Source organism: Salvelinus alpinus, chromosome 28 (genome assembly GCF_045679555.1).
Source record: "Salvelinus alpinus chromosome 28, SLU_Salpinus.1, whole genome shotgun sequence".
Classification (NCBI taxonomy): Eukaryota; Metazoa; Chordata; class Actinopteri; order Salmoniformes; family Salmonidae; genus Salvelinus; species Salvelinus alpinus.
In genome coordinates this window covers 8,837,396-8,861,387 of record NC_092113.1, presented here as the reverse complement: position 1 = coordinate 8,861,387, position 23,992 = coordinate 8,837,396, and the positions used below count along the sequence as shown (strand labels likewise).

The following is a 23,992-nucleotide window of genomic DNA, read 5'->3' as shown; positions in this document are numbered from 1 at the left end:
AATTCAATCCATTTTAATTCCACTTTGTAATACACACAAAAAAAGTCAACGGGTGTGAATACTTTCTGAAGGCACACTACGCTGTAGAACAGACAACTGCAGCTACCCTGTGGTTATTGGATGGGGGTACACTGCACAACAAATGTTCTACTCTGTTGTTTGATGACTATGTGGCCTTTAGAAAGGCTCAGCCCTCTGCCAAGGTGTATGAACTCTGGACATTCCTCTGGGACTGAGGCATTCCTTCCTCACACAGGAGAAGCAGGAAGAAACATCAATCAATCCAATAAGAGCACATCATATCGTATCAGGTCGATGATACACTGTAAATAATATATTATTAAGTAACTGGTTCCACAGCCTTTTTTGTTTAGTCAACTCTTCAGTCAAGTGTTACCTGAACTGAAAGAATTGTTGGCCCAAACTCAGCTCCAACTTGTGAAAACGTAGGCAAAAATTCAGTTAACTTAAAATAACACACACACACACAGTGCTTTTAACATACGATGTTTTCAACTTGCATATGTTGACATACAGGATTACATTATGCATGTTCATGTATACAGCAATTATTATTCAACATGTCCTCATCTGGGATTTGAACTCACAACCTCTTATGCCGCGTTCAAAACAATTGGGAATTTGGAAAAATACGAGGTCAAATCATGACGTCAGTGATCTTCCGATTGAAAGTTGGAGCTCTAGAAGAGACCCGAGTTCCCGAGTTGGAGTTCCGAGTTGGATGACCGTTCAAATCGACTTTTCCCAGTCCGAGCTCGTATTTTTCAGAGTTCCCAGTTCTTTTGAACATGGCATTCTGATCGTCCTGATACGTCTCAATGGCTGTGTCAATTATCAGTTAATCTGACTATTACTGATTTAAGCTATTTTTGTGTAATGTTGTTGGGGAATATTATTCTGTTTTAATGTTACTCCTGAATTACTATGATAAATAAAATCGGTTTTCTTGAGTGTACTTTTAACAGAGCTTTTAACATTTAACATGAAGTGCAAAGTGTAGCAATACAGGTGAAATCAGTCATTGACACAGACATGGTGGTGTTGCAGGATGACTGGAATACTGTGAACCAAGAGGTTGTGAGTTTAAATCCCAAGTGAGGACATGTTGAATATGAATTACTGTACAAATGAACATGCACAATGTAATCATGTATGACAACCTGTGTCAAATACATACATTTAAAATATTTCATGTTAAAAGCACTGTGTGTGTGTGTGTGTGTATAACTAGTTACATATCCGTTTTTAGGTAAGATGCCCAAATAAATAATTTCTAGTCGAATGAACATATGAGACAACTTGAGCAAACATATCATTTTAAGTTGACTGAATTTTTGCCTACGTTTTCTCACATTAGAGCTAAGTTTGGGCCAACTAATTGTTTTTAGTTCAGGTAACACTTGGACCGAAAAGTTAAGTAAACCCCAAAAATAACCAGTTACTTAATAACAATTAGTTGAAACCACTAGATTTGTTTGTACAGTTTAGAGCAGTTGAGGGATTTTGTTGAATTTTCACTCCATACTTATTATGATTTAGCCAGGAGCAAGCAAAGAACACATGATAACTTTACATTTTCTCTCAAATCTGTTGTCATAGCAACAGTAGGATGGTATGTGTGTGTGTGTGTGTGTCTGTGAGAACAGTCGGCTGACGTTTTTTCATACAGCCAAAAATATACACAATCATACCGTTGACCTTGTGTGTCCATACATTCTTTGTGAGAAAATCCTTTGCCTCAAGACATATTTTGTCATTCAATCAACCTTAAAAATCAATTACGTAGCCTGTATTCCATTCCATTTCAAATCAATACATAGTGTTTGATAGACGTGCATTGCTTTGTTTCACAACACTGTCACTGAATCTGTGTATGACTATGAAGATACAGTATTAACCCTGTCTACAGCTGCGCCTCATTTTCACCTTTTACTTCTACTCTTTTGTTCACAGATGAGAAAAGACAAAACAAAATCCAGAGAAAGAAAGATTATCATTGACAGCTTCACCTCACATTCACAACAGCATCCACCATTACTATGCAACCGAGTGAATAATCAATGTATTGTTCCCCCCCTGTTGTTTTTCAGTTTCACCCCTGTTTAGCATCAACTTTGATCTGTCTCCATGCTGATATCGTTTTCTCATCCATAGCTGCTCCACACCTCTCTCTCAATGTCCCCCTGGAGCCAAAGGCAGGCCCAGAATAAGAATCAGCTCCTCTCCCGTCTCAGCTCCTGGCGAGGCTGTCTGTCCTTAAACTCCGTGTTTACCCTTGCACAGACTATAGTAGAGATTGAGATATGAATATTGAGATATGATATGAAGACAGTTACAGTACAGTGACTGATACTCTGACATAAGCTATCCTACAAAAGCCATAAATTCCCTATCACCCAACCATACTTCCGCTGTAGCAGCCTACTGTGCTATGCCTTGTTGTTCCTGTCTGCTTGTCTGTGTGCACAAGTGTGTGTCCTCTTGTGGGATTGTGTCCGTGTGTGTCCTCTCGTGGATGTGGGAGTGTGGCTCCAAATGGCAGATAAAGCAAATCCTTTAATCAGATCTTCCAGATACACAAATCCTCAATTTCAGAGAGAGGTATTCTGTTGTGAAAATCTGCTGACTACAGTGCAGAGTCCGTAGAGAGAGGAGCATATAATGCACGTGGCTCATAGTGGAATAGGGAGAGGCGGGCGCAGGGATCTAGTTGCGGCTGCAAGGGACTGTACAGAGAGGGTAAAGGGGAACAATAAGGACAGATGGGGGAAAGGTGAGGTGCAGCCGGGCAGGAATTGGTTCTGAGAGAAACACCTGTTATTCAATGACTGGAACATGATTGGTAGTCTCTACATGAATAATGAATAGATGGCTGACTAAATCACACATGGCGAAATGGAACTGGGTGTCTCTTTTCTCCTTTCCCTCCATCTCTCTATCACCTAACTGTTTGATGATACTGCAGATAAATGGGGAGGCCCTTCTCAATAATAGGCAATACACAGTTAGGGGAAATTGTCGATGTTGCATGGTGGATTTCCTTTCCTGTTAATGTTATACTAAAGTCATAGTGAAATATCAAATCAAATTTGAGTATAGAAGTGGAATGCCACAAATTCATTTCAACCAATGTAAGCCTAATGGATATTCTGTTGATAGAATGTATCCGTTCTCTTCTCCGGATCTTCAATTAATAAATGTGTAGAACAGTCTCTTTATGTTTGGCCTACTGTAGCCATAGGCTGTATTATGTTGTTTACATAGGCTACTACATCATTGACTCGACTATCTATCAGTAGCAGACTTGCTTCTCGTCTGTTGAAAACACATAAGCAAGTTTGCGCCACCTTGCGTTTCAAATGTGCATAACAGTTCAACGAATTACCACGCAGGCATTTAGGTATCCTTGTTCTAAACAATGTGGGCCCTAATCTTGTACCGGTGTTTCTTGGGAAATGTAGTGAAAATGTTTTTAACACCATGCTGAACCTACACTGTGCAACGCCTCTAGAAAACCACAATTACCAGACTCAGAATCCGCTGTTCTTTTCATTTGTGGCGTCGTGCAACATGGCGGCTTGGTAAAACGAAGATAGTTCGTAAGCATCTTGTTTTTAAGTGACCATGGTTCGTATTTTAAGTTATATACATGCATTTTACCTACTTAGGTTAGGCTGTAAAACCTTACAGTTGCAGTGTTTATAAATAACGTTTGGACTTTAATCCATGAAACGTGTTTTATTTCTATAATCTGTCCCCCAGTCGTTAACGAGCTTGCTTGCTAGCTAGTATCTAACGTTAGCTATCTAACTACCAGTAGCTAAGTAACGTTAGGAAGTTAAAGATAAAATCCACTAAATCGCTTTTTTCCCCCATTAGCCCAGCGTTGATACTGTCCCAGAATGTTTTGCATGTCAGCAGTCAAGTTTTTAATTCCGCGTTCCAAAACAACTGGGAACTACTCGGAAAAAACGAGCTCCGACTAGGGTATAATCGATTTGAATGGTCATCCAACTCAGAATTCCAACTCGGGAACTCGGGCTTCTTTGTAGAACTCCGACTTTCTGACCTGAAGATCACTGACGTAATGATTTGACTTCGTGTTTTTCCAAGTTCCCAGTTGTTTTGAACGTGTCATTTAGACAACTGAGAACTCTAGGGGGGACCTCAGACTGGTAAAAATCTATTTGAATGGTCATCCAACTCAGAATTCCATCTGGGAACTCGGGCCTCCTAGAATGCTGACTTTCTGACCTAAAGATCGCTGACGTCATGATTTGACCTTGTGTTTTTCAGAGTTCCCAGTTGTCTTGAACGCACCATAAAATATAGGATTTTCAAGAAGCAAATGCCGCGTTCAAAACAACTGGGAACTCGGAGGTCAAATCATTACGTCAGTGATCTAAAGGTCAGTAAGTCAGAGCTCTAGAAAGAATTCCGAGTTGGATGACCGTTACAATCACGTTTCCCCTGTCGGAGCTCGTTTTCCCCCCTCAATTCCCAGTTGTTTTGAATGCATTGAAGTTGGAGATTTCAGAGTCCTGAGCTCTCAGTTGTTTGAATGCAGCAAAAGTGTCACTTCCATTTTGTATCATCATGATGATGTGGAAGTGACACAGGTGGTGCTTTCAAGGCAACTGGTACTGTGTTCAAAACAACTGGGAACTTGGAAATTTCTGACCTGAAGATCACTAAGGCCATGATTTAACCAAATTTTGCCACAGCATGGGCACTGGGGGGGGGGGGGGACTTCAGGTCGGAAAGTACAAGCTCTAACAAGATGTCTACGTTTCCGACTTGGGATTCCAAGTAGGATGACTGTTCAAAACAGTTTTTCCCAGTCTAAGTTTGTTTTTTGCCCCCTGAGTTCCCAGTTGTCTTGAAACACACTGAAGTTGGAGTTCCCGGTTGTTTTGAACTCGGTATATTCTTCTTGGAAGTCCAATATCTTGAAAACTTGACTGCTGACACGCAAAACATTTGGTACCGCATTAACAATGGACTAATGAAAAAAATACCAAACGATTGTTTTTGAGTCTTGCAAAAAATAATCATGATGATAATATCATACTTGCTAGTTACCTCAGTAGCTACCTAGGTAGATAATTACCTGACATTTAGCTAGTTCACTAACCAACCATGTAAGCCGGAGGCCAACAACTCATTAGAGAGAGCTAGCTATATAGTTATTGAGCATGCAATTCTTTATTCCAGCCCAGCACTAAAAACTTGAATCAAATTATCGTTGTCTTTTTTTTGTGATTAGCTAGTTGATAGGATGATGGTTACACCATTAAGTGTTGTACATGAAATCGATAAATGGAGACAATCAGAACTTAGTGGGGGTTGGGGACATAACACACTGATATGATGGTAACATGGAGTTGACGACCTATAACTCAAAGCTATACTCATTCTGTTCTCACAGATGGCTGGTGATCCAACCGACAAGAACAATGCAGCAGAGACCTCAGGAGTCAAGGATAAGGATCGGGAGCGGAAACGCAGTCGCTCACGAGAGCGTGAACGCAAAGGCTCCCCGTCCAAGGACCGGAAACCTCGCCAACGCTCTCGTGAACGCAACCGATCGAAATCCGCAGAAAGGTTTGAATGACGCATAATTATTGGTAGTGGGTGAATGCGAACAACTTGCCAGAATAGTGTCAACCTTTCGGATGCATTTAGTACAGCTTCCCTACAGATTGAAATGCACTGCTGCCATAATCAGGGCAGCGTGGAATCCAGGGATGGCAGATGCTGCTGTACCTTTAATATTCCCATTCTCTAAAACAGTGTTTACCAGCCATGGTCCTGGCCGAACACTTCATTCAGCTCATTGAGGGCTTGATGATCAGTTGAAAAGTTGAATCAGGTGTGCTTATCCAGGTTACAATAAAAATGTGTACTGTTGGTGGTACTTGAGGACCAGGGTTGGGAAACACCGTATTAAACAGCCTTCTTTGTCCTCGTGCTAGGTAGCAGAAGCCATAGCAGCCATTTTGGAATTTTATTTAGACATTTCCACAGCGCAACGAAGTAGTCCATTCTGAGCCTGATTGGCTGACTATCCTTTGTCGTTCAATGCGATGTTCTACGTGTCATTCCAAAATGGTTGTTGTGGCTTCTGCTACCTAGCATGAGAACGAAAAAAGGCTGTTTAAAAAAAAAAAAAAAAAGAGCAGTATTTCAATCTTCTCGATTTATCAGTTTGTATAATGGGAATATTAGGAGTACAGCGACATCTTCCATCGCTGGAGTGAGGTACGTTTTTCATGCAGCGGTGCGTTTCGGCCTGTAGGGAAGATGTGCGACCGACTGATCGAAACTATTCTGGCTAGGCGAACCACATCTGCTATCTGACTCCGTCTTTCCACTGTATTTGAAAGGTGTCCAGTGTTAAGTTCATGTTTTAAGTATCCCTATGTTTCTGTTGTTACGGGGCTATCACTCTGTTATTAGTGCGCCTGTGTAGGGGTCTCGTTGTTGATGAACCTGGCCTGAGTGCAATGGCAACCATGTAGTGTGCTAATACGGTTTAGTAAGCGTTGTTAAACTGGAACCTTGTTGTGTCATTTCGAGTTAACTTCCAGTGGGTTTATCGCAGGTTGGTAATATTTCTATGCATCTGACCTTTCCTTCCCCTCCAGAGATCGCCGTCTGAAGGACAAGGAGAGAGAAAAAGAGCACGACCGGGACAAGAACAGAGAGAGGGGTCGCAAGGACCGAGACAAGGACGGTCACCGCAGAGACAAAGACTGCAGCAAGAAATCCAGGTCTGTAGGCTTGAATCAGCCTGGTGTTTTAGTCACAGGGTGACTATTCGGTGCAGGCTTGAGCCGAATAACAAGATCAAGGTGTCCTAATGATATGGTTCCATCCAGAGACGTTAAAAACGTCTCTAGGCATTATAAAGAGCTGATGTTCTCAGCAGAATGTGGAACACTCCCACTTTGTTCCGTTCAGTAACTGAGTGTGAGCTATGCGTCTTTAAAACATCACGTAATATGCAGAGACATTTTCAAATCTTTTTTTCCTTTACCTTTTCAACTTGAGTGGTTACTTCTCCTTACAGAAGCCTCTCCCCCAAGTCCAAGGACAGGATAAAGAGGGAGAAGGATTTGAAGAAAGAGGAGGATGAGGAAGATGAGAAAAAGAAGAAAAGCAAGGTAAGACCAGGGAGCAGTCTCTCTCTTCTCCAAAGCCCAGCTAACTGCCACGTTGTGATGTACCTTGGGTTGCATTGTGCTTCATAATGAGTATTTCTCTGTATCTCTCTTAGGTCCAGCCACTGTCTCTAGAGGAACTTCTAGCCAAGAAGAAAGCAGAGGAGGAGGCGGAGGCAAAGGTGTGAGACCTTAAGAGTGCTCATTTGGTTGTCAATCTGTTGGGTTGCAGTGAGGAGCAAGATGGGAGTGTAAGAATGTTAAGCTAGGCTTCTCCTACTGAATTTGAATGCCTTTCCCTCTCTCAGCCCAAGTTCCTGTCCAAGGCGGAGCGCGAGGCGGAGGCTCTGAAAAGGAGGCAGCAGCAGACTGAGGAGAGGAAGAAGACTATCGATGAGGACAGGAAGAAGAGGAGGATGTTCCAGGACATCGGGAGGAAGATGATGGGTGAGTAGGAGGGGCTTGGGGTTAGTCGGGAGGAAGATGGTGGGTGAGGTAGGAGGGGCTTGGGGTTAGTCAGGAGGAAGATGGTGGGTGAGTAGGAGGGGCTTGGGGTTAGTCAGGAGGAAGATGGTGGGTGAGTAGGAGGGGCTTGGGGTTAGTCAGGAGGAAGATGGTGGGTGAGTAGGAGGGGCTTGGGGTTAGTCAGGAGGAAGATGGTGGGTGAGTAGGAGGGGCTTGGGGTTAGTCAGGAGGAAGATGGTGGGTGAGTAGGAGGGGCTTGGGGTTAGTCAGGAGGAAGATGGTGGGTGAGTAGGAGGGACTTGGGGTTAGTCAGGAGGAAGATGGTGGGTGAGTAGGAGGGGCTTGGGGTTAGTCAGGAGGAAGATGGTGGGTGAGTAGGAGGGACTTGGGGTTAGTCAGGAGGAAGATGGTGGGTGAGTAGGAGGGACTTGGGGTTAGTCAGGAGGAAGATGGTGGGTGAGTAGGAGGGGCTTGGGGTTAGTCAGGAGGAAGATGGTGGGTGAGTAGGAGGGACTTGGGGTTAGTCAGGAGGAAGATGGTGGGTGAGTAGGAGGGGCTTGGGGTGTTGTAACTTTTAATGGGTTACAGAGTTAATGATTACAGTTAATTCATTGAGCTGTATCTAAATATATTTTCTTTACAGTTATTTACATATGTAATTGTATTAGAATTCGTGTGATGGAGATTGAGAGAACTACATTCATATTTATGTTGTATTGGTTAGTATTGGATTACGCTATTGACTGCAAGTACCAGAATGCCTTGCGACAGGTTGTAGAAAAACGAAGAACGCGCCATTATGTACAAGTGACAAATGATTATCCCGACTTTCGCTAGCAACTTTCTTTTATTGTTTTGTAGAATCTAAAGTTGTTAAATGTAACGTGAACGAGTAATATTACTAAAATAAGCTTTCACTTCACAACTAGACGTCCCGAGTCATTACTTTGAAGATAGTTATTCTATATGGGGTTAGTCAGGTCGCAATATTCTGAATGTCGCTGATAGAAATGTCTTCTAAAGAACTTAACTGATTCCCTATTCTACACGACAGAGAAGCATGTCTGGTCTACATAACGTGTTTCTATCTGAACTTTCAGTAACGTTGCACTCCACTGAACATGACCTAGGGTTCTGGAAGTTAGGTATCTCACTGTTAGACCTCTGGTTCGGTCTCTGACAGTGCTTGGAGTTAGGGTGTAAGTTGTTTTCACAGTTCCATTGAAAATGCTGTCGGCTCACAAGGTGTATGTCTGTCCGTGTCCCAGAGGACCCCCAGGAGAGGGACAGACGAGAACGGAGAGAGCGGATGGAGCGAGAGAACAACGGGGACCAAGCGGACGACGGAAGACAGAAGATCAGAGAGGAGAAGGATAAGGGCAAGGAGCTCCAGGCCATTAAGGTATGTCTGGAGGTTGAGGTTGAGATTGAGGCCATGTGCCGGTTTCAGGAAAACAGGCTCATTTCTGGGTTGTATTCATTCATGGATACCGTAGCAAAACATAGCTAAATATTTTGCAATACAAAATGGAAACAACGTTTCTTATTGGACAACGTAATGTCATCCCTACCTGTTTGAGTCTGTCGTCCTGTGTTTGGTGCCTAGTGAATATGACCCTGGACTAAAAACATGTTCACTGGAGATTCTCAGATTTATTTATTATTTTTTGTCAAATCAAACTTTTCGTCTCAAGCGCCGAATACAACAAGTGTAGACTTTACCGTGAAAGGCTTACTTACAAGCCCTTAACCAACAGTGCAGTTCAAGAAGGAGAAAATATTTACCAAGTAGACTAAAATAAAAAGTAATAATAAAAAGTAACACAATAACGGGCACCGGTACCGAGTCAGTGTGCGGTGGTACAGTCTAGGAGGAGTGAGCTTTGATATGATTGGTTGAACTAAGTGTTTGAGCCGGTGTACTGTGCCATCTCACATCTCTGTCCAATCAGGAGCGCTACCTGGGCGGGACTAAGAAGCGCCGGCGGACACGTCACCTGAACGACAGGAAGTTTGTCTTTGAGTGGGATGCCTCTGAAGACACGTCTACCGACTACAACCCCATGTGAGTCTGCATATGAACACTGGGATGATAAATTCACAGTTTCACCAACATGATGTGTCCGAATTAGATGTATCATTTGGATTAGAGGCCTTCACGGGTCCAACAGAGACGAAATTCAGAGTAATTTGTTATAGGCTGTTTTTAAGGACACGTAACTGGCTAATTTGGTCAATATCACTTATTTATTTATGGCACTGGCAGCGTTTGGATGGAGGTTTCTCTCTCTCTCCGATACGGAACGCGTCTCAGATCCGAAACTGGCACGGGTCTGTTTTTCCTGTTCTGAAAAGGACTGTGGAAAAACAGACCCGTGCCAGTTTCGGATCTGAGAGACGTGTTCAGATCCGAGAGAGAGACGCATACCTTTAACAACTTTGCTCCCTCAATAGACATTTGTCTCTCTCCTATGCCGCCTGCTCTCTTCCCATCTAATATCCCGCTCTGCCTCCGTCTCTCAGTTATAAAGAGAAGCACCAGGTTCAGCTGTATGGCCGGGGCTTCATCGCTGGGATCGACCTCAAGCAACAGAAGAAAGACCAGTCCCATTTCTACGTGGACATGATGGAGACGAGACGCACACTGGAGGAGAAGGAGCAGGAGGAGTGAGTCACGCGCACACAAACACACCTGGCAAAATACCATGCCCGCTATAACGCATTGGAATCGATGTCTTTGAAACGGCTTCAAACGGGTAATTGTCGTCCTCTAACCTCTGCGCCATCCCCTTCCCGCTCCTCAGGGTGCGACTGAAGAAGGTTCATAAGAAGGAGGCCAAGCAGCGTTGGGATGACAGACACTGGTCGCAGAAGAAGCTGGAGGAGATGGCGGACAGGGACTGGCGTATCTTCAGGGAGGATTACAGTATCACCACCAAGGGTGGCAAGATCCCCCACCCCATCCGGAACTGGAAGGAGTACAACCTGCCCCCACACATCGTGGAGGTCATCGACAACTGTGGCTACAAGGTCAGCTGTGAGGACTTCGCATGCACACGCCACCTTTGGGCCTTTCCCCTGATCCAGCACTGAAGCTGTTACTTGTTGTATAAAAAATGGCCTCCTCTTTGTTTCCCTTGTTGTCCAGGATCCAACGCCAATCCAGAGACAAGCCATCCCCATTGGCTTACAGAACCGCGACATCATCGGCGTGGCTGAGACGGGTAGCGGTAAAACGGCTGCCTTCCTCATCCCCCTATTGGTCTGGATCACGACCCTGCCTAAGGATGAAAGGTGAGGTGTCACCTCCCCAGCCAGAGGGTTACCCCTCAAACTACTCTCCAAGAGTTGCATGTCCTTCATTCAAACCACACATCCTTCTCACCCCCTCTTTCCCCTGTCCCTGTAGGATCGAGGACTCGGACCAGGGTCCGTATGCAGTGATCCTGGCCCCCACCCGTGAGCTGGCGCAGCAGATCGAGGAGGAGACCCTTAAGTTTGGGAAACCTCTGGGCATCCGCACCGTGGCCGTCATCGGCGGTATCTCCAGGGAGGACCAGGGCTTCCGCCTCCGGATGGGCTGCGAGGTCAGACACTAGAAAACAACATGCGCACACACACACACACACATTTTTGCACGCGCAAACATGCAGATGCACACGCAATATTATTGCCCATATTAAGACGCGTGCTTGTGAGGTCTGAGTAAACGCGTGTGTTTTCCAGATAGTGATCGCCACCCCGGGTCGTCTGATAGACGTGTTGGAGAACAGATACCTGGTCCTGGGCCGCTGTACCTACGTGGTACTGGACGAGGCTGACCGCATGATAGACATGGGCTTCGAGCCTGACGTCCAGAAGATCCTGGAGTACATCCCTGTGACCAATCAGAAGCCAGACACGGACGAGGCAGAGGACCCCGAGAAAATGAAGATGAACTTCGAGATGGGAAAACACAAGTACAGACAGGTGAGAGATTGTTAAAGCCCTAGTAGATAAACACTCACTGAAGAAAATATCAATTTTTATAGCTAGCTGTACAATTTAAGAAGAGAATTCTCTTTCCCCTGCCTTTCCTCCTTCTGTCCGTCTCTCTCCTTCTCACTCTGTTTCTCAGACGGTCATGTTCACAGCTACCATGCCCGCGGCGGTAGAGCGGTTGGCCCGTAACTACCTGCGTCGTCCGGCCGTGGTGTACATCGGTTCAGCTGGTAAACCCCACGAGAGAGTGGAACAGAAGGTCCTGCTCATGGGAGAGGGAGAGAAGAGGTAACAGACTCGAGAGAGAGAGAGAGAGAGAGAGACACACACACACACACACACACACACACACACACACACACACACATCACTTCTATCCCTGAAGCTGTAGCTAATGCCGAGTCTCCCTTGTTGTCTCGTCTTCCAGGAAGAGGCTGCTGGATGTTTTGGCGCGCGGGTTCGAGCCGCCCATCATCATCTTCGTCAACCAGAAGAAGGGTGTCGACGTGCTGGCCAAGTCTCTGGAGAAGATGGGGGTGAGACCTCAGGCTCTTATTATGGGAAATGTTTACCACTCTGAACTGGGTCAAATACTTTCTAATACCTGAGCTGTGCTGGTTTGTTTTCCTGGTACACTGTAACGACTGGAATAGCTCCAAAAGTGCAAACGTAGTACTAAATCAAGGGCACCTCAAATACATCTATTTTGACCTTTAGTCATCCGTTCACCACTACTATGGCTACTCTAGGAACCAGGAGGTTGATAATGCTTCTCTTTCTAATGACGTTTCTCCCCCTCTCTCGCCTGGTCTCTTTCAGTACAATGCTTGCACGTTGCACGGTGGCAAGGGCCAGGAGCAGAGAGAGTTTGCTCTGTCCAACCTGAAGGCCGGAGCCAAGGACATCCTGGTGGCCACCGACGTGGCTGGGAGAGGTATCGACATCCACGACGTCTCCATGGTGCTCAACTACGACATGGCCAAGAACATCGAGGGTAAGACCATGACCTTTGACCCCGGGGTCTCTAGAGCTGGGCGATGTGGAGAAAAATTCCCTGAATTGATGCGATGATGATAAATAGAACAATATGTTTTTAACATGAATGGGCACCAGTTACACTACTAGTTTGATGGTTGTCGGCATCAATTTGCGCATTTAACGATCACATTTCTCTAGGTGTAGGATACTTATCGTATTAAACGATTTTAGTGAGATGCCTGCGATAAGTGATCGGTATGGTCAGTGTCAATCATTTTCAGTTTTATTGTTCCAGCTCTAGGTCACTCACCTGTCTGTTGGATTTTGTTACTTTGTACTGCCTTCCATATTTGTAGACCGGGGTTAAAGTTCTCTGTCACAGAGGCATATGGAGTATCTATTCCTCCCATCAGTAAAAAAAAGATATATAATGTATATAATTTAGAGTAGACTTTGCAAGTTCACTGTCTTGAGCCTCCAGAGTGCCAGAGAGGACAAATGGAGCACATCTTCACGACAGTTATGCTTGACAGCGAAGGAAACTGCTTTGTGTCTAGCTCAAACCATTCCAAAAAATATGACCCATATTACCGGAGCGACCTCTCCTCCTTTTATATCGTGGAATCACACGCACTTTCTATAATTTCACAAACCGTGTCGCGGGCCATTTTCAAAGTAATCCCAGGCGTCTAATTGTTGGTTTGATAACGAACAACCTTGTTCAGTCATGCTACCTAGCTATATAATAAGCTGGTAACTTGAGAGGACGTGCGTCTAGGCCAATCTGGTGAGCACAGGAAGAAAGGAAAGGGTCTGCTGCTCATGCGATTGATGTAAGCACAACTATATTAAACATCAATCTCTTTCTGGTGCTCCTTCAATTCTGTTTGGTGCCTAATGTTTTTAAAGTTGGGCGCAGTGTGTGTGTGGGAGAGGAAAGGTTTCATGCAGTGTTTTCCCCTAATTGACACAATAGCATGCAGATCGTTAAGCATGTATATTCTGCAAGGTTAACTTGGTCCCAGACAGTTTCAGTCATGGATTTAGTTCTTAATGCTTTAACTGCTGTGTAGACCTTTGTCTTACTACTTATTGTGACGTTGCCCCTTCGCCCTCCCCTCCAGACTACATCCATCGTATCGGTCGTACGGGTCGCGCTGGGAAGAGCGGCGTGGCGCTGACCTTCCTCACCAAGGAGGACTCGTCAGTGTTCTACGACCTGAAGCAGGCCTTCCTGGAGAGCCCCGTGTCCACCTGCCCCCCCGAGCTGTCCAACCACCCCGACGCCCAGCACAAGCCTGGTACCATCCTCACCAAGAAGAGGCGCGAGGAGACAATCTTCGCCTGACGTGCCAGATCGTGTTAAATGGTTACGCCGCCCTAGGACCTGCCACCACACACACTGGGTTTTCACTCGTTTTTATCATCTGTGTCTTCTGTTCTGTTCTTTTTTTCTCTTTCTCAGTCTTGCCACTCTCTACAGTCCTACTTTCTCATTCCTCCATAGTTAGGCTTCCTCTTCTGTAGCCCGGCTACTGTACGAAATGTTAGGCTGATGTAAGGGCCTGGGGGTTCATATAGCCGTCTGGTTTTGCTACAGGAGAATAGAGGGCTTCTTGGTCTGTGTGGGGAAGAGACGGTAATGGAAGGTCATGTGAGCGCCACACCTACTTATTTCAAAGATCCCCTGTAACCACACACAAGCGGTCCCAAAAGGCCAAGACAGAAATGTTGTAGTGTGATTGTGTATTATACATTTTTTCATTGGAGTTAGCCCTGTTGTGACAAGTTTTAAAATGGTGTAAAAAGACCAATACATTGAATACCTTTTGTCTCCCAGAGAAACCTGGTAGATGTGGTGTTTTTTTCTTTCATCAGTCAGCTGGTTATGATGAGTATTTTGGGATGTGATGTTTGCTACATTGATATCTATGAAGTGAATAAAACCAACTTTTGACTGACACCGTTTTAAAATAAGTCTTTCATAAACTGATCTCACCAGAGCCCTACAAAGGTTCTGATATCAATTCCCTGGACTCGATTGACAAGATTGCTGTCCTAAGAGCTACAACGTTCAAGAAAGCACATGACAATGGCAGCATTAAAAGTACATAAAATGTAATGTTTATTTCACTTAGCATTTTTACTAATATATTCTTAAATAGAAAGCATTCTATACAGCGACAGGCAGGAAATCTCTTTTTTTTTTTTTTACATTTTTGTTTTGTCTCAGAAATTGAGGAAAGGAGCGTCGGGTCACGCTAGCACACTGTGATTGAGTCCGGTGAATAGATAATACATGGTTATAATTTAGTGCAGTTATTGCATTACAAAGCAACCATCAAAAAACTAAATTAGTGCAATGTTTTTTTTTCTACTTACACAAAAAGAGGAAGTCCAGATGGGTTAAGGCGTTTTAACTCTTTCAATGTTAAGCTTTGTATTGCATACAGAATATAAGACAGGAAACTAAACTATAACCCTTGTATAAATTGTGCTTCATAAATCGAAAAACCTTTTTCATTGTCAATTACTACATTGGTCCGCTTTGAAAGTCATATTCCTCCAAAGTACAGTGAAAATCTCTAAGTGAGCTAAAACATGCAAGGCTGCATTTAGCAAGTCGCTCAATCCCTCTCTGATAGGTCGTCGAGGAACGGGTGGGAATAAATAGCTTCAGAGCCAATCCAAACTGCTCAATAGAACACACGTTCTAAAGTAAAACATTTTGTGCAATTTAAAAAAATAAAAATGTCTGCCTTTTTGTTTGTATCGTTAAGAGAGAGAATTCTGGGGGAAGAAAATACTCAACAGTTTTCCCTTTTCCGTTTCTAGTGAATACAAGTGTCGGCACCTGTACCCACACTACTCCTTATTCATTAATGTTGTAATTTTAATCTATGTTTCATTATTCTCCGTTATAGTCAGGTTACTCCATATTTGAGATGCATTCTGCTTTTTAAATGGTTCATTTGTAACTCAGAGGAGTGACTGCCTTTTTACAAACAGAATCGTCGACAAGAATATTACTAAGAAATAACAAGGAGAATCAGAATCGATGCATTAAAAGTGTAGAAGAACTGCAAAAAGAAACAATCAGGTTTCATGCAACACTTGCATAGAATTATTTTCTTATTTTTTTCAATCATGCTGTGATTTTTCAAATAATACAGAACACTATAAAGTTGCCTGTTAGACATGGAAGCAATAGACCAGTTAGTCCCCAGACTTGGTCCGCAGGGACCCTGTTCATGCAGATCTTTGTTCCACAATATGCCCAACTGATCGGTTCATAGACTAACCACGCAGGTATATGGTATCATGTCACAGTTGCTATAGCTGTGAGTCCTTTCGAAATGCAAGAGAAATCCAGGAGACCACATCACAAGTTCCCCACATGATTAGCCAATGAATGAAGTGATCAGTTGAGCACGAATAAGTGATTGGTTGGATCAAAAACCTTCCGGTATAGGTAGACTTGAGGATCTGCTTCGTGAGGTTGACAGTAAAACTGCAGTACACATAGAGTATAGAGACGGTTAAAACAAAGGGGTTCAGAGGAGATGCTATGTGCTGAACGTGTCTGACAAACACTTCCAAACAGCCTGAATAGGTTGTGCTTGGTATGAAGTGCTCTCTCTCTCTTGCCTGGTGTTTGGAGACTCATATAAGTGGGGGGTGTAAGGGATGTTGTGCGGATGCTACAATAGCAAATGTGCTACACAACTGGAGGACAATCAGAGGAAGGAGTGAGATCAGCCCACCACTAGGGGCAGCTGGAGTCGTAAAAAAGGCATGCGATATTGCATTATTTTGATGCCTGAATTTGTGTGTGTGTGGGTGTGTGCTTGCATGTGCCTCTGTGTGCCACAGGAGGTTGGTGGCACCTTAATGTTTCCATGTGTTTGATACCATTCCATTTGCTCCGCTCCAGCCATTATTATGAGCCGTCCTCCCCTCAGCAGCCTCCATGGATGTTTGCTTGCCTGTGTGTGTGTGTTAAGAGTAATATTGATGTGTTACATTCCCTTCATAACTCATGGTGATATTCTGTGTGATATGTGTAATGACAGAAACAAGATATGTGAATATACTGCAGCTTTACAGCACTAACATACAGATAACCGTATAGAGGCCTGCGTACCTGTGCCTCCCCCAAAACATTCAGCATCTTCTCAGTAAAAACTATCTGAACTGAAAACAGGAAGAAGTCCATACTGACAAAATTAAATAAACCCCAAAATATAAATACTTATAACAGCCTGGTCTCATAGACTAGACATAACATAGTCAATGTAAATCCGGGACACTCAAATTAGTATGTTATGATTGGTATGGTTACATAAGACAGAAGGTTACTAAAGGCAAAAAACGATGATGATTGAGTGATTGAGCGGAGTGGATGAGTGGGCGTTTAACGCAAATGTCTAGCAACCTAAAGGTTGCGTGAATCTCATCACTGACAATTTTAGCTAATTATCAACTACTACTTTTTAGCTACTTTGCAACTACTTAGCTAACCCTTCCTTGAACAATAAGCCTAATCTTAACTCTTTCAGCTAACCCTTCCCCTAACCCGTTAACCCGTTAACCTATCTCCTAACCCTAACCCCTAGTGTAGCTAACGTTAGCCACCTAGCTAACCTTAGCCATAACTAATTGGAATTTGTAACATATTATACGTATTGCAAATTTCGTAACATATTGTACGTTTAGCAAATTCTCAACATATTGTACATTTTGCAGATTTGTAACATATCATATGAATTGTAATTGACACATATCATATAAAATGGCTGATTGACATTCACAAATTAGTACATACCATATGAAACGTAACATATACTTAATTGAGTGTCCAGGATTTACATACAGAATAATACTAAATGCTCTGAGACCAAGTTGATTATAACCAGGTGCCCATTCAATATGTACAATATATATTCGGATGCATTACTATTTCCCATAGCAGATAAGTAAAATGTAGACATTCCTACTTTTGTTTATCCAGAAAGAGCGGTATGGTTCCTGTTCTGACCATAATGTGCAAATAGTCCTAAAATAATCATACATGCAATAATAAAGATACATAAACGTCTTAGGGATTTAAGGCCAGTAAATGTGTCATTCTACAATAGAGAAACCTTATGCAAAGAATCTTAAAATTTGACTTGACCTACAGCCAGTAGTTATAGCTTGCTATTGTGGAGGTGAGTAGCCCTGTTGACGTATAGCCTTTTATCTGATTAACATGACCCCAGCTAATCAGAATGAGTAAAACCGTAAGCCTGGAAGTGTGTGATTGTAGAAGGTGGTAATGTGCACAGCAGTCAGTAATTGTTATGGGGACAATTGGTACATTGTTTCCATAGTTGGGGTGAGTGGTTGGGGACAAGGAGCACACTTATTGTGTACAAGTGGGTGTCTTGTGGCCAAAGTTGTAGTTTGGGTATAGCTAGTTGTCTTGGGGTCAGGGGTACGTTAGAGATGTCAGTAGTTGTCTTTGGGCCAGGGGTACGTTAGAGATGTCAGTAGTTGTCTTGGGGCCAGGGGTACGTTAGAGATGTCAGTAGTTGTCTTTGGGCCAGGGGTACGTTAGAGATGTCAGTAGTTGTCTTGGGGCCAGGGGTACGTTAGAGATGTCAGTAGTTGTCTCGGGGCCAGGGGTACGTTAGAGATGTCAGTAGTTGTCTTGGGGCCAGGGGTACGTTAGAGATGTCAGTAGTTGTCTTGGGGCCAGGGGTACGCTAGAGATGTCAGTAGTTGTCTTTGGGCCAGGGGTACGTTAGAGATGTCAGTAGTTGTCTCGGGGCCAGGGGTACGTTAGAGATGTCAGTAGTTGTCTTGGGGCCAGGGGTACACTAGAGATGTCAGTAGTTGTCTCGGGGCCAGGGGTACGTTAGAGATGTCAGTAGTTGTCTTGGGGCCAGGGGTACGTTAGAGATGTCAGTAGTTGTCTTGGGGCCAGGGGTACGTTAGAGATGTCAGTAGTTGTCTCGGGGCCAGGGGTACGTTAGAGATGTCAGTAGTTGTCTTCGGGCCAGGGGTACGTTAGAGATGTCAGTAGTTGTCTTGGGGCCAGGGGTACGTTAGAGATGTCAGTAGTTGTCTTGGGGCCAGGGGTACACTAGAGATGTCAGTAGTTGTCTCGGTTCAAGGGTACGTTAGAAATGTCAGTAGTTGTCTCGGGGCCAGGGGTACGCTAGAGATGTCAGTAGTTGTCTCGGGGCCAGGGGCGGCTGCGTTGGCAGTTGTTGCGCTGGTTGTGCCCCTGCTGGGCATCGCGCTGGAGCAGCCTGTCCTGTGATTCATGCCCGTTGGTGCTGTGGACGCCCCCGCGGTGACCACGGTGAGGGGGGTACCTGTCCCTGTAAGTTTGGGCGTGGCAAGGGGACTCAAACTCATCCTCCTCATCTAGTTCCTCTTCTAATTCCTCCACCAGCTCCTCGTCCTCCTCGTCCCCCCGGAGGTGTGGGCCCCCAAGGAGGCCGCGGGACAGGGAGTCGCAGCCTTCTTCAGACGGCATCAGGCTGTCCTGCTCCAGAGGGGAGTGGGCCTCCACCTCCTCACCTTCCACCCCCACACTGCTGTACTGCGCTGGGGGCTGGTTCTTATTCTGGGTCTGGGGTTTGGTGTTGGAGAGGGGGAGGGGGATGGAGATAATAAAAAATATCTCCATTACAGTATCTGAGACAGATTCCTAAAGTAACCTGCTCTTTTTACTATCCTCATCACACTAAAGACAAATGGTTAAAGCTACCACACGTGGACACACATCACACATTCAGTGCGTTCGGAAAGTATTCAGACCCCTTGACTTTTTCCACATTTTGTTCCATTACAGCCTTATTCTTTTTTTTTTTTTTTTATTTTATCCCCTTTTCTCCCCAATTTTCGTGGTATCCAATCGCTAGTAATTACTATCTTGTCTCATCGCTACAACTCCCGTACGGGCTCGGGAGAGACGAAGGTCGAAAGTCATGCGTCCTCCGAAGCACAACCCAACCAAGCCGCACTGCTTCTTAACACAGCGCGCCTCCAACCCGGAAGCCAGCCGCACCAATGTGTCGGAGGAAACACCGTGCACCCGCCCCCCTCAGTTAGCGCGCACTGCGCCCGGCCCGCCACAGGAGTCGCTGGAGCGCGATGAGACAAGGATATCCCTACCGGCCAAACCCTCCCTAACCCGGACGACGCTAAGCCAATTGTGCGTCGCCCCACGGACCTCCCGGTCGCGGCCGGCTGCGACAGAGCCTGGGCGCGAACCCAGACTCTGGTGGCGCAGCATAGCACTGCGATGCAGTGCTCTAGACCACTGCGCCACCCGGGAGGCCCCATTACAGCCTTATTCTAATCACATTTTTGCACATTTAATAAAAATAAAACTGAAATATCAATTTTACATAAGTATTCAGACCCTTTCCTCAGTACTCTGTTGAAGCACCTTTGGCAGCGATTACAGCCTCGTGTCTTCTTAGGTATGACGCTACAAGCTTGGCACACCTGTATTTGAGGAGTTTCTCCCATTCTTCTCTGCAGATTCTGTCAAGCTCTGTCAGGTTGGATGGGGAGCGTCACTACACAGCTATTTTCAGGTCTCTCCAGAGATGTTCGATCAGGTTCAAGTCCGGGCTCTGGCTGGGCCACTCAAGGACATTCAGAGACTTGTCCTGAAGCCACTCCTGTGTTGTCTTGGCTGTGTGCTTAGGGTCGTTGTCCTGTTGGAAGGTGAACCTTAGCCCCAGTCTGAGGTTCCTGAGCACTCTGGAACAGGTTTTCATCAAGGATCTCTCTGTACTTTTTTTCCAGAGTTTGAACTGTTAGGTGACCTAAACTGGGATATGCTTAACACCCCGGCTGTCCTACAATCTAGGCTAGATGCCCTCAATCTCACACAAATTATCATGGGACCCACCAGGTACAACCCCAAATCTGTAAACACGGGCACCCTCATAGATATCTTCCTGACCAACCTGCACTCTAAATACACCTCTGCTGTCTTCAACCAGGATCTCAGCGATCATTGCCTCATTGCCTGCGACCGTAATGGGTCCGCGGTCAAACGACCACCACTCATCACTGTCAAACGCTCCCTAAAACACTTCAGTGAGCAGGCCTTTCTAATCGACCTGGCCCGGGTATCCTGGAAGGATATTGACCTCATTCCGTCAGTAGAGGATGCCTGGTTATTCTTTAAAAATGCTTTCCTCACCATCTTAAATAAGCATGCCCCATTCAATTTTTTTAGAACTAAGAACAGATATAGCCCTTGGTTCACTCCAGACCTGACTGCCCTTGACCAGCACAAAAACATCCTGTGGCGTACTGCATTAGCATCGAATAGCCCCCGCGATCTTCAACTTTTCAGGGAAGTTAGGAACCAATTTAAACAGGCAGTTAGGAAAGCAAAGGCTAGCTTTTTCAAACAGAAATGTGCATCCTGTAGCACAAACTCCAAAAAGTTATAGGAGACTGTAAAGTACATGGAGAATAAGAGCACCTCCTCCCAGCTGCCCACTGCACTGTCGCTAGGAAACACAGTCACCACTGATAACTCTACAATAATTGAGAATTTCAATAAGCATTTTTCTACGGCTGGCCATGCTTTCCACCTGGCTACCCCTACCCCGGTCAACAGCTCTGCACCCCCCACAGCAACTTGCCCAAGCCTCCCCCATTTCTCCTTCAACCAAATCCAGATAGCTGATGTTCTGAAAGAGTTGCAAAATCTGGACCCCTACAAATCAGCTGGGCTAGACAATCTGGACCCTATCTTTCTGAAATTATCCACCGCAATTGTTGCAACCCCTATTACTAATCTGTTCAACCTCTCTTTCGTATCGTCTGAGATCCCTAAAGATTGGAAAGCTGCCACGGTCATCCCCCTCTTCAAAGGGGGTGACACTCTAGACCCAAACTGTTACAGACCTATATCCATCCCGCCCTGCCTTCTAAAGTCCTCGAAAGCCAAGTTAACAAACAGATCACCGAACATTTTGAATCCCACGGTACCTTCTCCACTATGCAATCTGGTTTCCGAGCGGGTCATGGGTGCACCTCAGCCACGCTCAAGGTCCTAAACGATATCATAACTGCCATCGATATAAGACAATACTGTGCAGCCGTATTCATCAACCTGGCCAAGGCTTTCGACTCTGTCAATCACAGCATTCTTATCGGCAGACTCAATAGCCTTGGTTTCTCAAATGACTGCCTCACCTGGTTCACCAACTACTTCGCAGATAGAGTTCAGTGTGTCAAATCGGAGGGCATGTTGTCCCGACCTCTGGCAGTCTCTATGGGGGTGCCACAGGGTTAGGGCCGACTCTTTTCTCTGTATACATCAATGATGTCACTCTTGCTGCTGGTGATTCTCTGATTCCTACTCTATGCAGACGACACCATTGTGTATACTTTTGGCCCATCTTCGGACACTGTGTAAACAAACCTCCAGACGAGCTTCAATGCCATACAACACTCCTTCCGTGGCCTCCAACTGCTCTTAAATGCAAGCAAAACTAAATGCATGCTCTTCAACCGATCGCTGCCCTCACCCACCCGCCCGTCTAGCATCACTACTCTGGACAGTTGTGACTTAGAATATGTGGACAACTACAAATACCTAGGTGTCTGACTAGACTGTAAACTCTCCTTCCAGGCTCACGTTAAGCATCTCCAATCCAAAATTAAATCTAGAATCGGCTTCCTATTTCATCCTTCACTGCCAAACATACCCTTGTAAAACTGACCATCCTACCGATCATTTACAAAATAGCCTCTAACACTCTACTCAGCAAACTGGGTGTAGTCTCACAGTGCCATCCGTTTTGTCACCAAAGCCCCATATACTACCCACCACTGCGACCTGTACACTCTCGTTGGCTGGCCCTCGCTTCATATTTGTCGCCAAACCCTCTGGCTCCAGGTCATCTATAAGTCTTTGCTAGGTAAAGCCCCACCTTATATCAGCTCACTGGTCACCATAGCAGCACCCACCCGTAGCACACGCTCCAGCAGGTATATTTCACTGGTCACCCCCAAAGCTAACTTCTCCTTTGTCTCCCTTTCCTTCCAGTTCTCTGCTGCCAATGACTGGAACAAATTGCAAAAATCACTGAAGCTGGAGACATATCTCCCTCACTAACTTTATGCATCTGTCAGAGCAGCTTACCGATCATTGCACCTGTACATAGCCCATCTGTAAATAGCCCACCCAACTACCTCATCCCCATGTTTTTTTTGTTTGTTGTTGCTCCTTTGCACTCCAGTATCTCTACTTGCACATTCATCTTCTGCGCATCTATCACTCAAGTGTTTAATTGCTAAATTGTAATTATTTCGCCACTATGGCCTATTTATTGCCTTACCTCCCCAATCTTACTACATTTGCACATACTGTATGTAGATTTTTCTATTGTGTTAATGACTATACGTTTGTTTATCCCATATGTAACTCTGTGTTGTTTGTGTCGCACTGCTTTGCTCTATCTTGGCCAGGTCGCAGTTGTAAATGAGAACTTGTTCTCAACTGGCCTACCTGGTTAAATAAAGGTGAAATAAAACAACTTTGCTCCATTCATCTTTCCCTCGATCCTGGCTAGTCTCCCAGTCCCTGCCAATGAAAAACATCCCCATTGCATGATGCTGCCACCACCATGCTTCACCGTAGGGATGGTGCCAGGTTTCCTCCAGATGTGATATATGGCATTCAGGCCAAAGAGTTCAATCTTGGTTTCATCAGACCAGAGAGTCTTGTTTCTTATGGTCTGTCCTTTAGATGGCTTTTGGAAAACTCAAAGCGGGCTGTCAGAGTGACCATCGGTTCTTGGTTACCTCACTGACCAAGGCCCTTCTCCCCTATTTGCTCAGTTTGGCTGGGCGGCCAGCTCTAGGAAGAGTCTTGGTGGTTTTAAACTTCTTCTATTTAAGAACAATGGAGGGCACTGTGTTCTTGTGGGCCTTCAATGCTGCAGAAATGTTTTGGTACCCGTCCCCATATCTGTGCCTTGACACAATCTTGTCTCAGAGCTCTACTGACAATTCCTTTGACCCCATGGCTTGGTTTTTGCTCTGACATGCACTGTCAACTGTGGGACTTTATAGAGACAGGTGTGTTCCTGTCCTATCAATTGAATTTACCACCGGTGGACTCCAATCAAGTTGTAGAAACATCTCAAGGATGATCAATGGAAACAGGATGCACCTGAGCTCAATTTCGAGTCTCATAGCAAAGGGTCTGAATACTTATGTAAATAAGGTATTTCTGTTTTTTCTAAAAACCTGTTTTCGTTTTGTCATTATGGGGTATGTGTGTAGATTGATGATTAATTTGATCCATTTCGGAATAAAAGGCTGTAACGTGACAAAATATGAAAAAAGTCAAG

The 23,992-nt window shown here is 44.8% G+C and overlaps 2 protein-coding genes across 3 annotated transcripts in view; one reads left to right on the top strand and one right to left on the bottom strand.

The window, feature by feature from the left end:
- The first annotated feature begins 3,497 nt into the window (after positions 1–3,497).
- Positions 3,498–14,571, top strand: ddx23 (DEAD (Asp-Glu-Ala-Asp) box polypeptide 23). Its single transcript, XM_071371501.1, has 17 exons — positions 3,498–3,648; positions 5,450–5,625; positions 6,669–6,794; positions 7,094–7,187; positions 7,301–7,366; positions 7,493–7,631; positions 8,918–9,051; positions 9,602–9,714; positions 10,173–10,316; positions 10,454–10,679; positions 10,798–10,943; positions 11,059–11,236; positions 11,376–11,618; positions 11,767–11,918; positions 12,058–12,166; positions 12,450–12,624; positions 13,733–14,571. Exons 1-17 carry the CDS (start codon positions 3,646–3,648, stop codon positions 13,954–13,956), a joined length of 2,448 nt encoding a protein of 815 aa, XP_071227602.1. The 5' UTR covers positions 3,498–3,645; the 3' UTR covers positions 13,957–14,571.
- Positions 14,572–14,705: 134 nt separating this feature from the next.
- cacnb3a (calcium channel, voltage-dependent, beta 3a) overlaps positions 14,706–23,992 on the bottom strand; it is a 29,800-nt gene continuing 20,513 nt past the window's right edge. Inside the window, exon 14 of one of the 2 annotated variants that reach the window (XM_071371502.1) lies at positions 14,706–19,230. In XM_071371502.1, coding sequence (XP_071227603.1) covers positions 18,820–19,230 — 411 coding nt within the window. In that variant the 3' untranslated portion in view covers positions 14,706–18,819. The remainder of the gene's footprint in view (positions 19,231–23,992) is intronic. The other variant, XM_071371503.1, reaches the window with a different exon arrangement.

What these genes read in the sequence shown, in the direction of transcription:
- ddx23 (XM_071371501.1), top strand. An exon ending in TCGACAACTGTGGCTACAAG is followed by an intron (nt 10,680 to 10,797) that starts GTCAGCTGTGAG and finishes CTTGTTGTCCAG; the next exon opens with GATCCAACGCCAATCCAGAG. An exon ending in ACCCTGCCTAAGGATGAAAG is followed by an intron (nt 10,944 to 11,058) that starts GTGAGGTGTCAC and finishes CTGTCCCTGTAG; the next exon opens with GATCGAGGACTCGGACCAGG.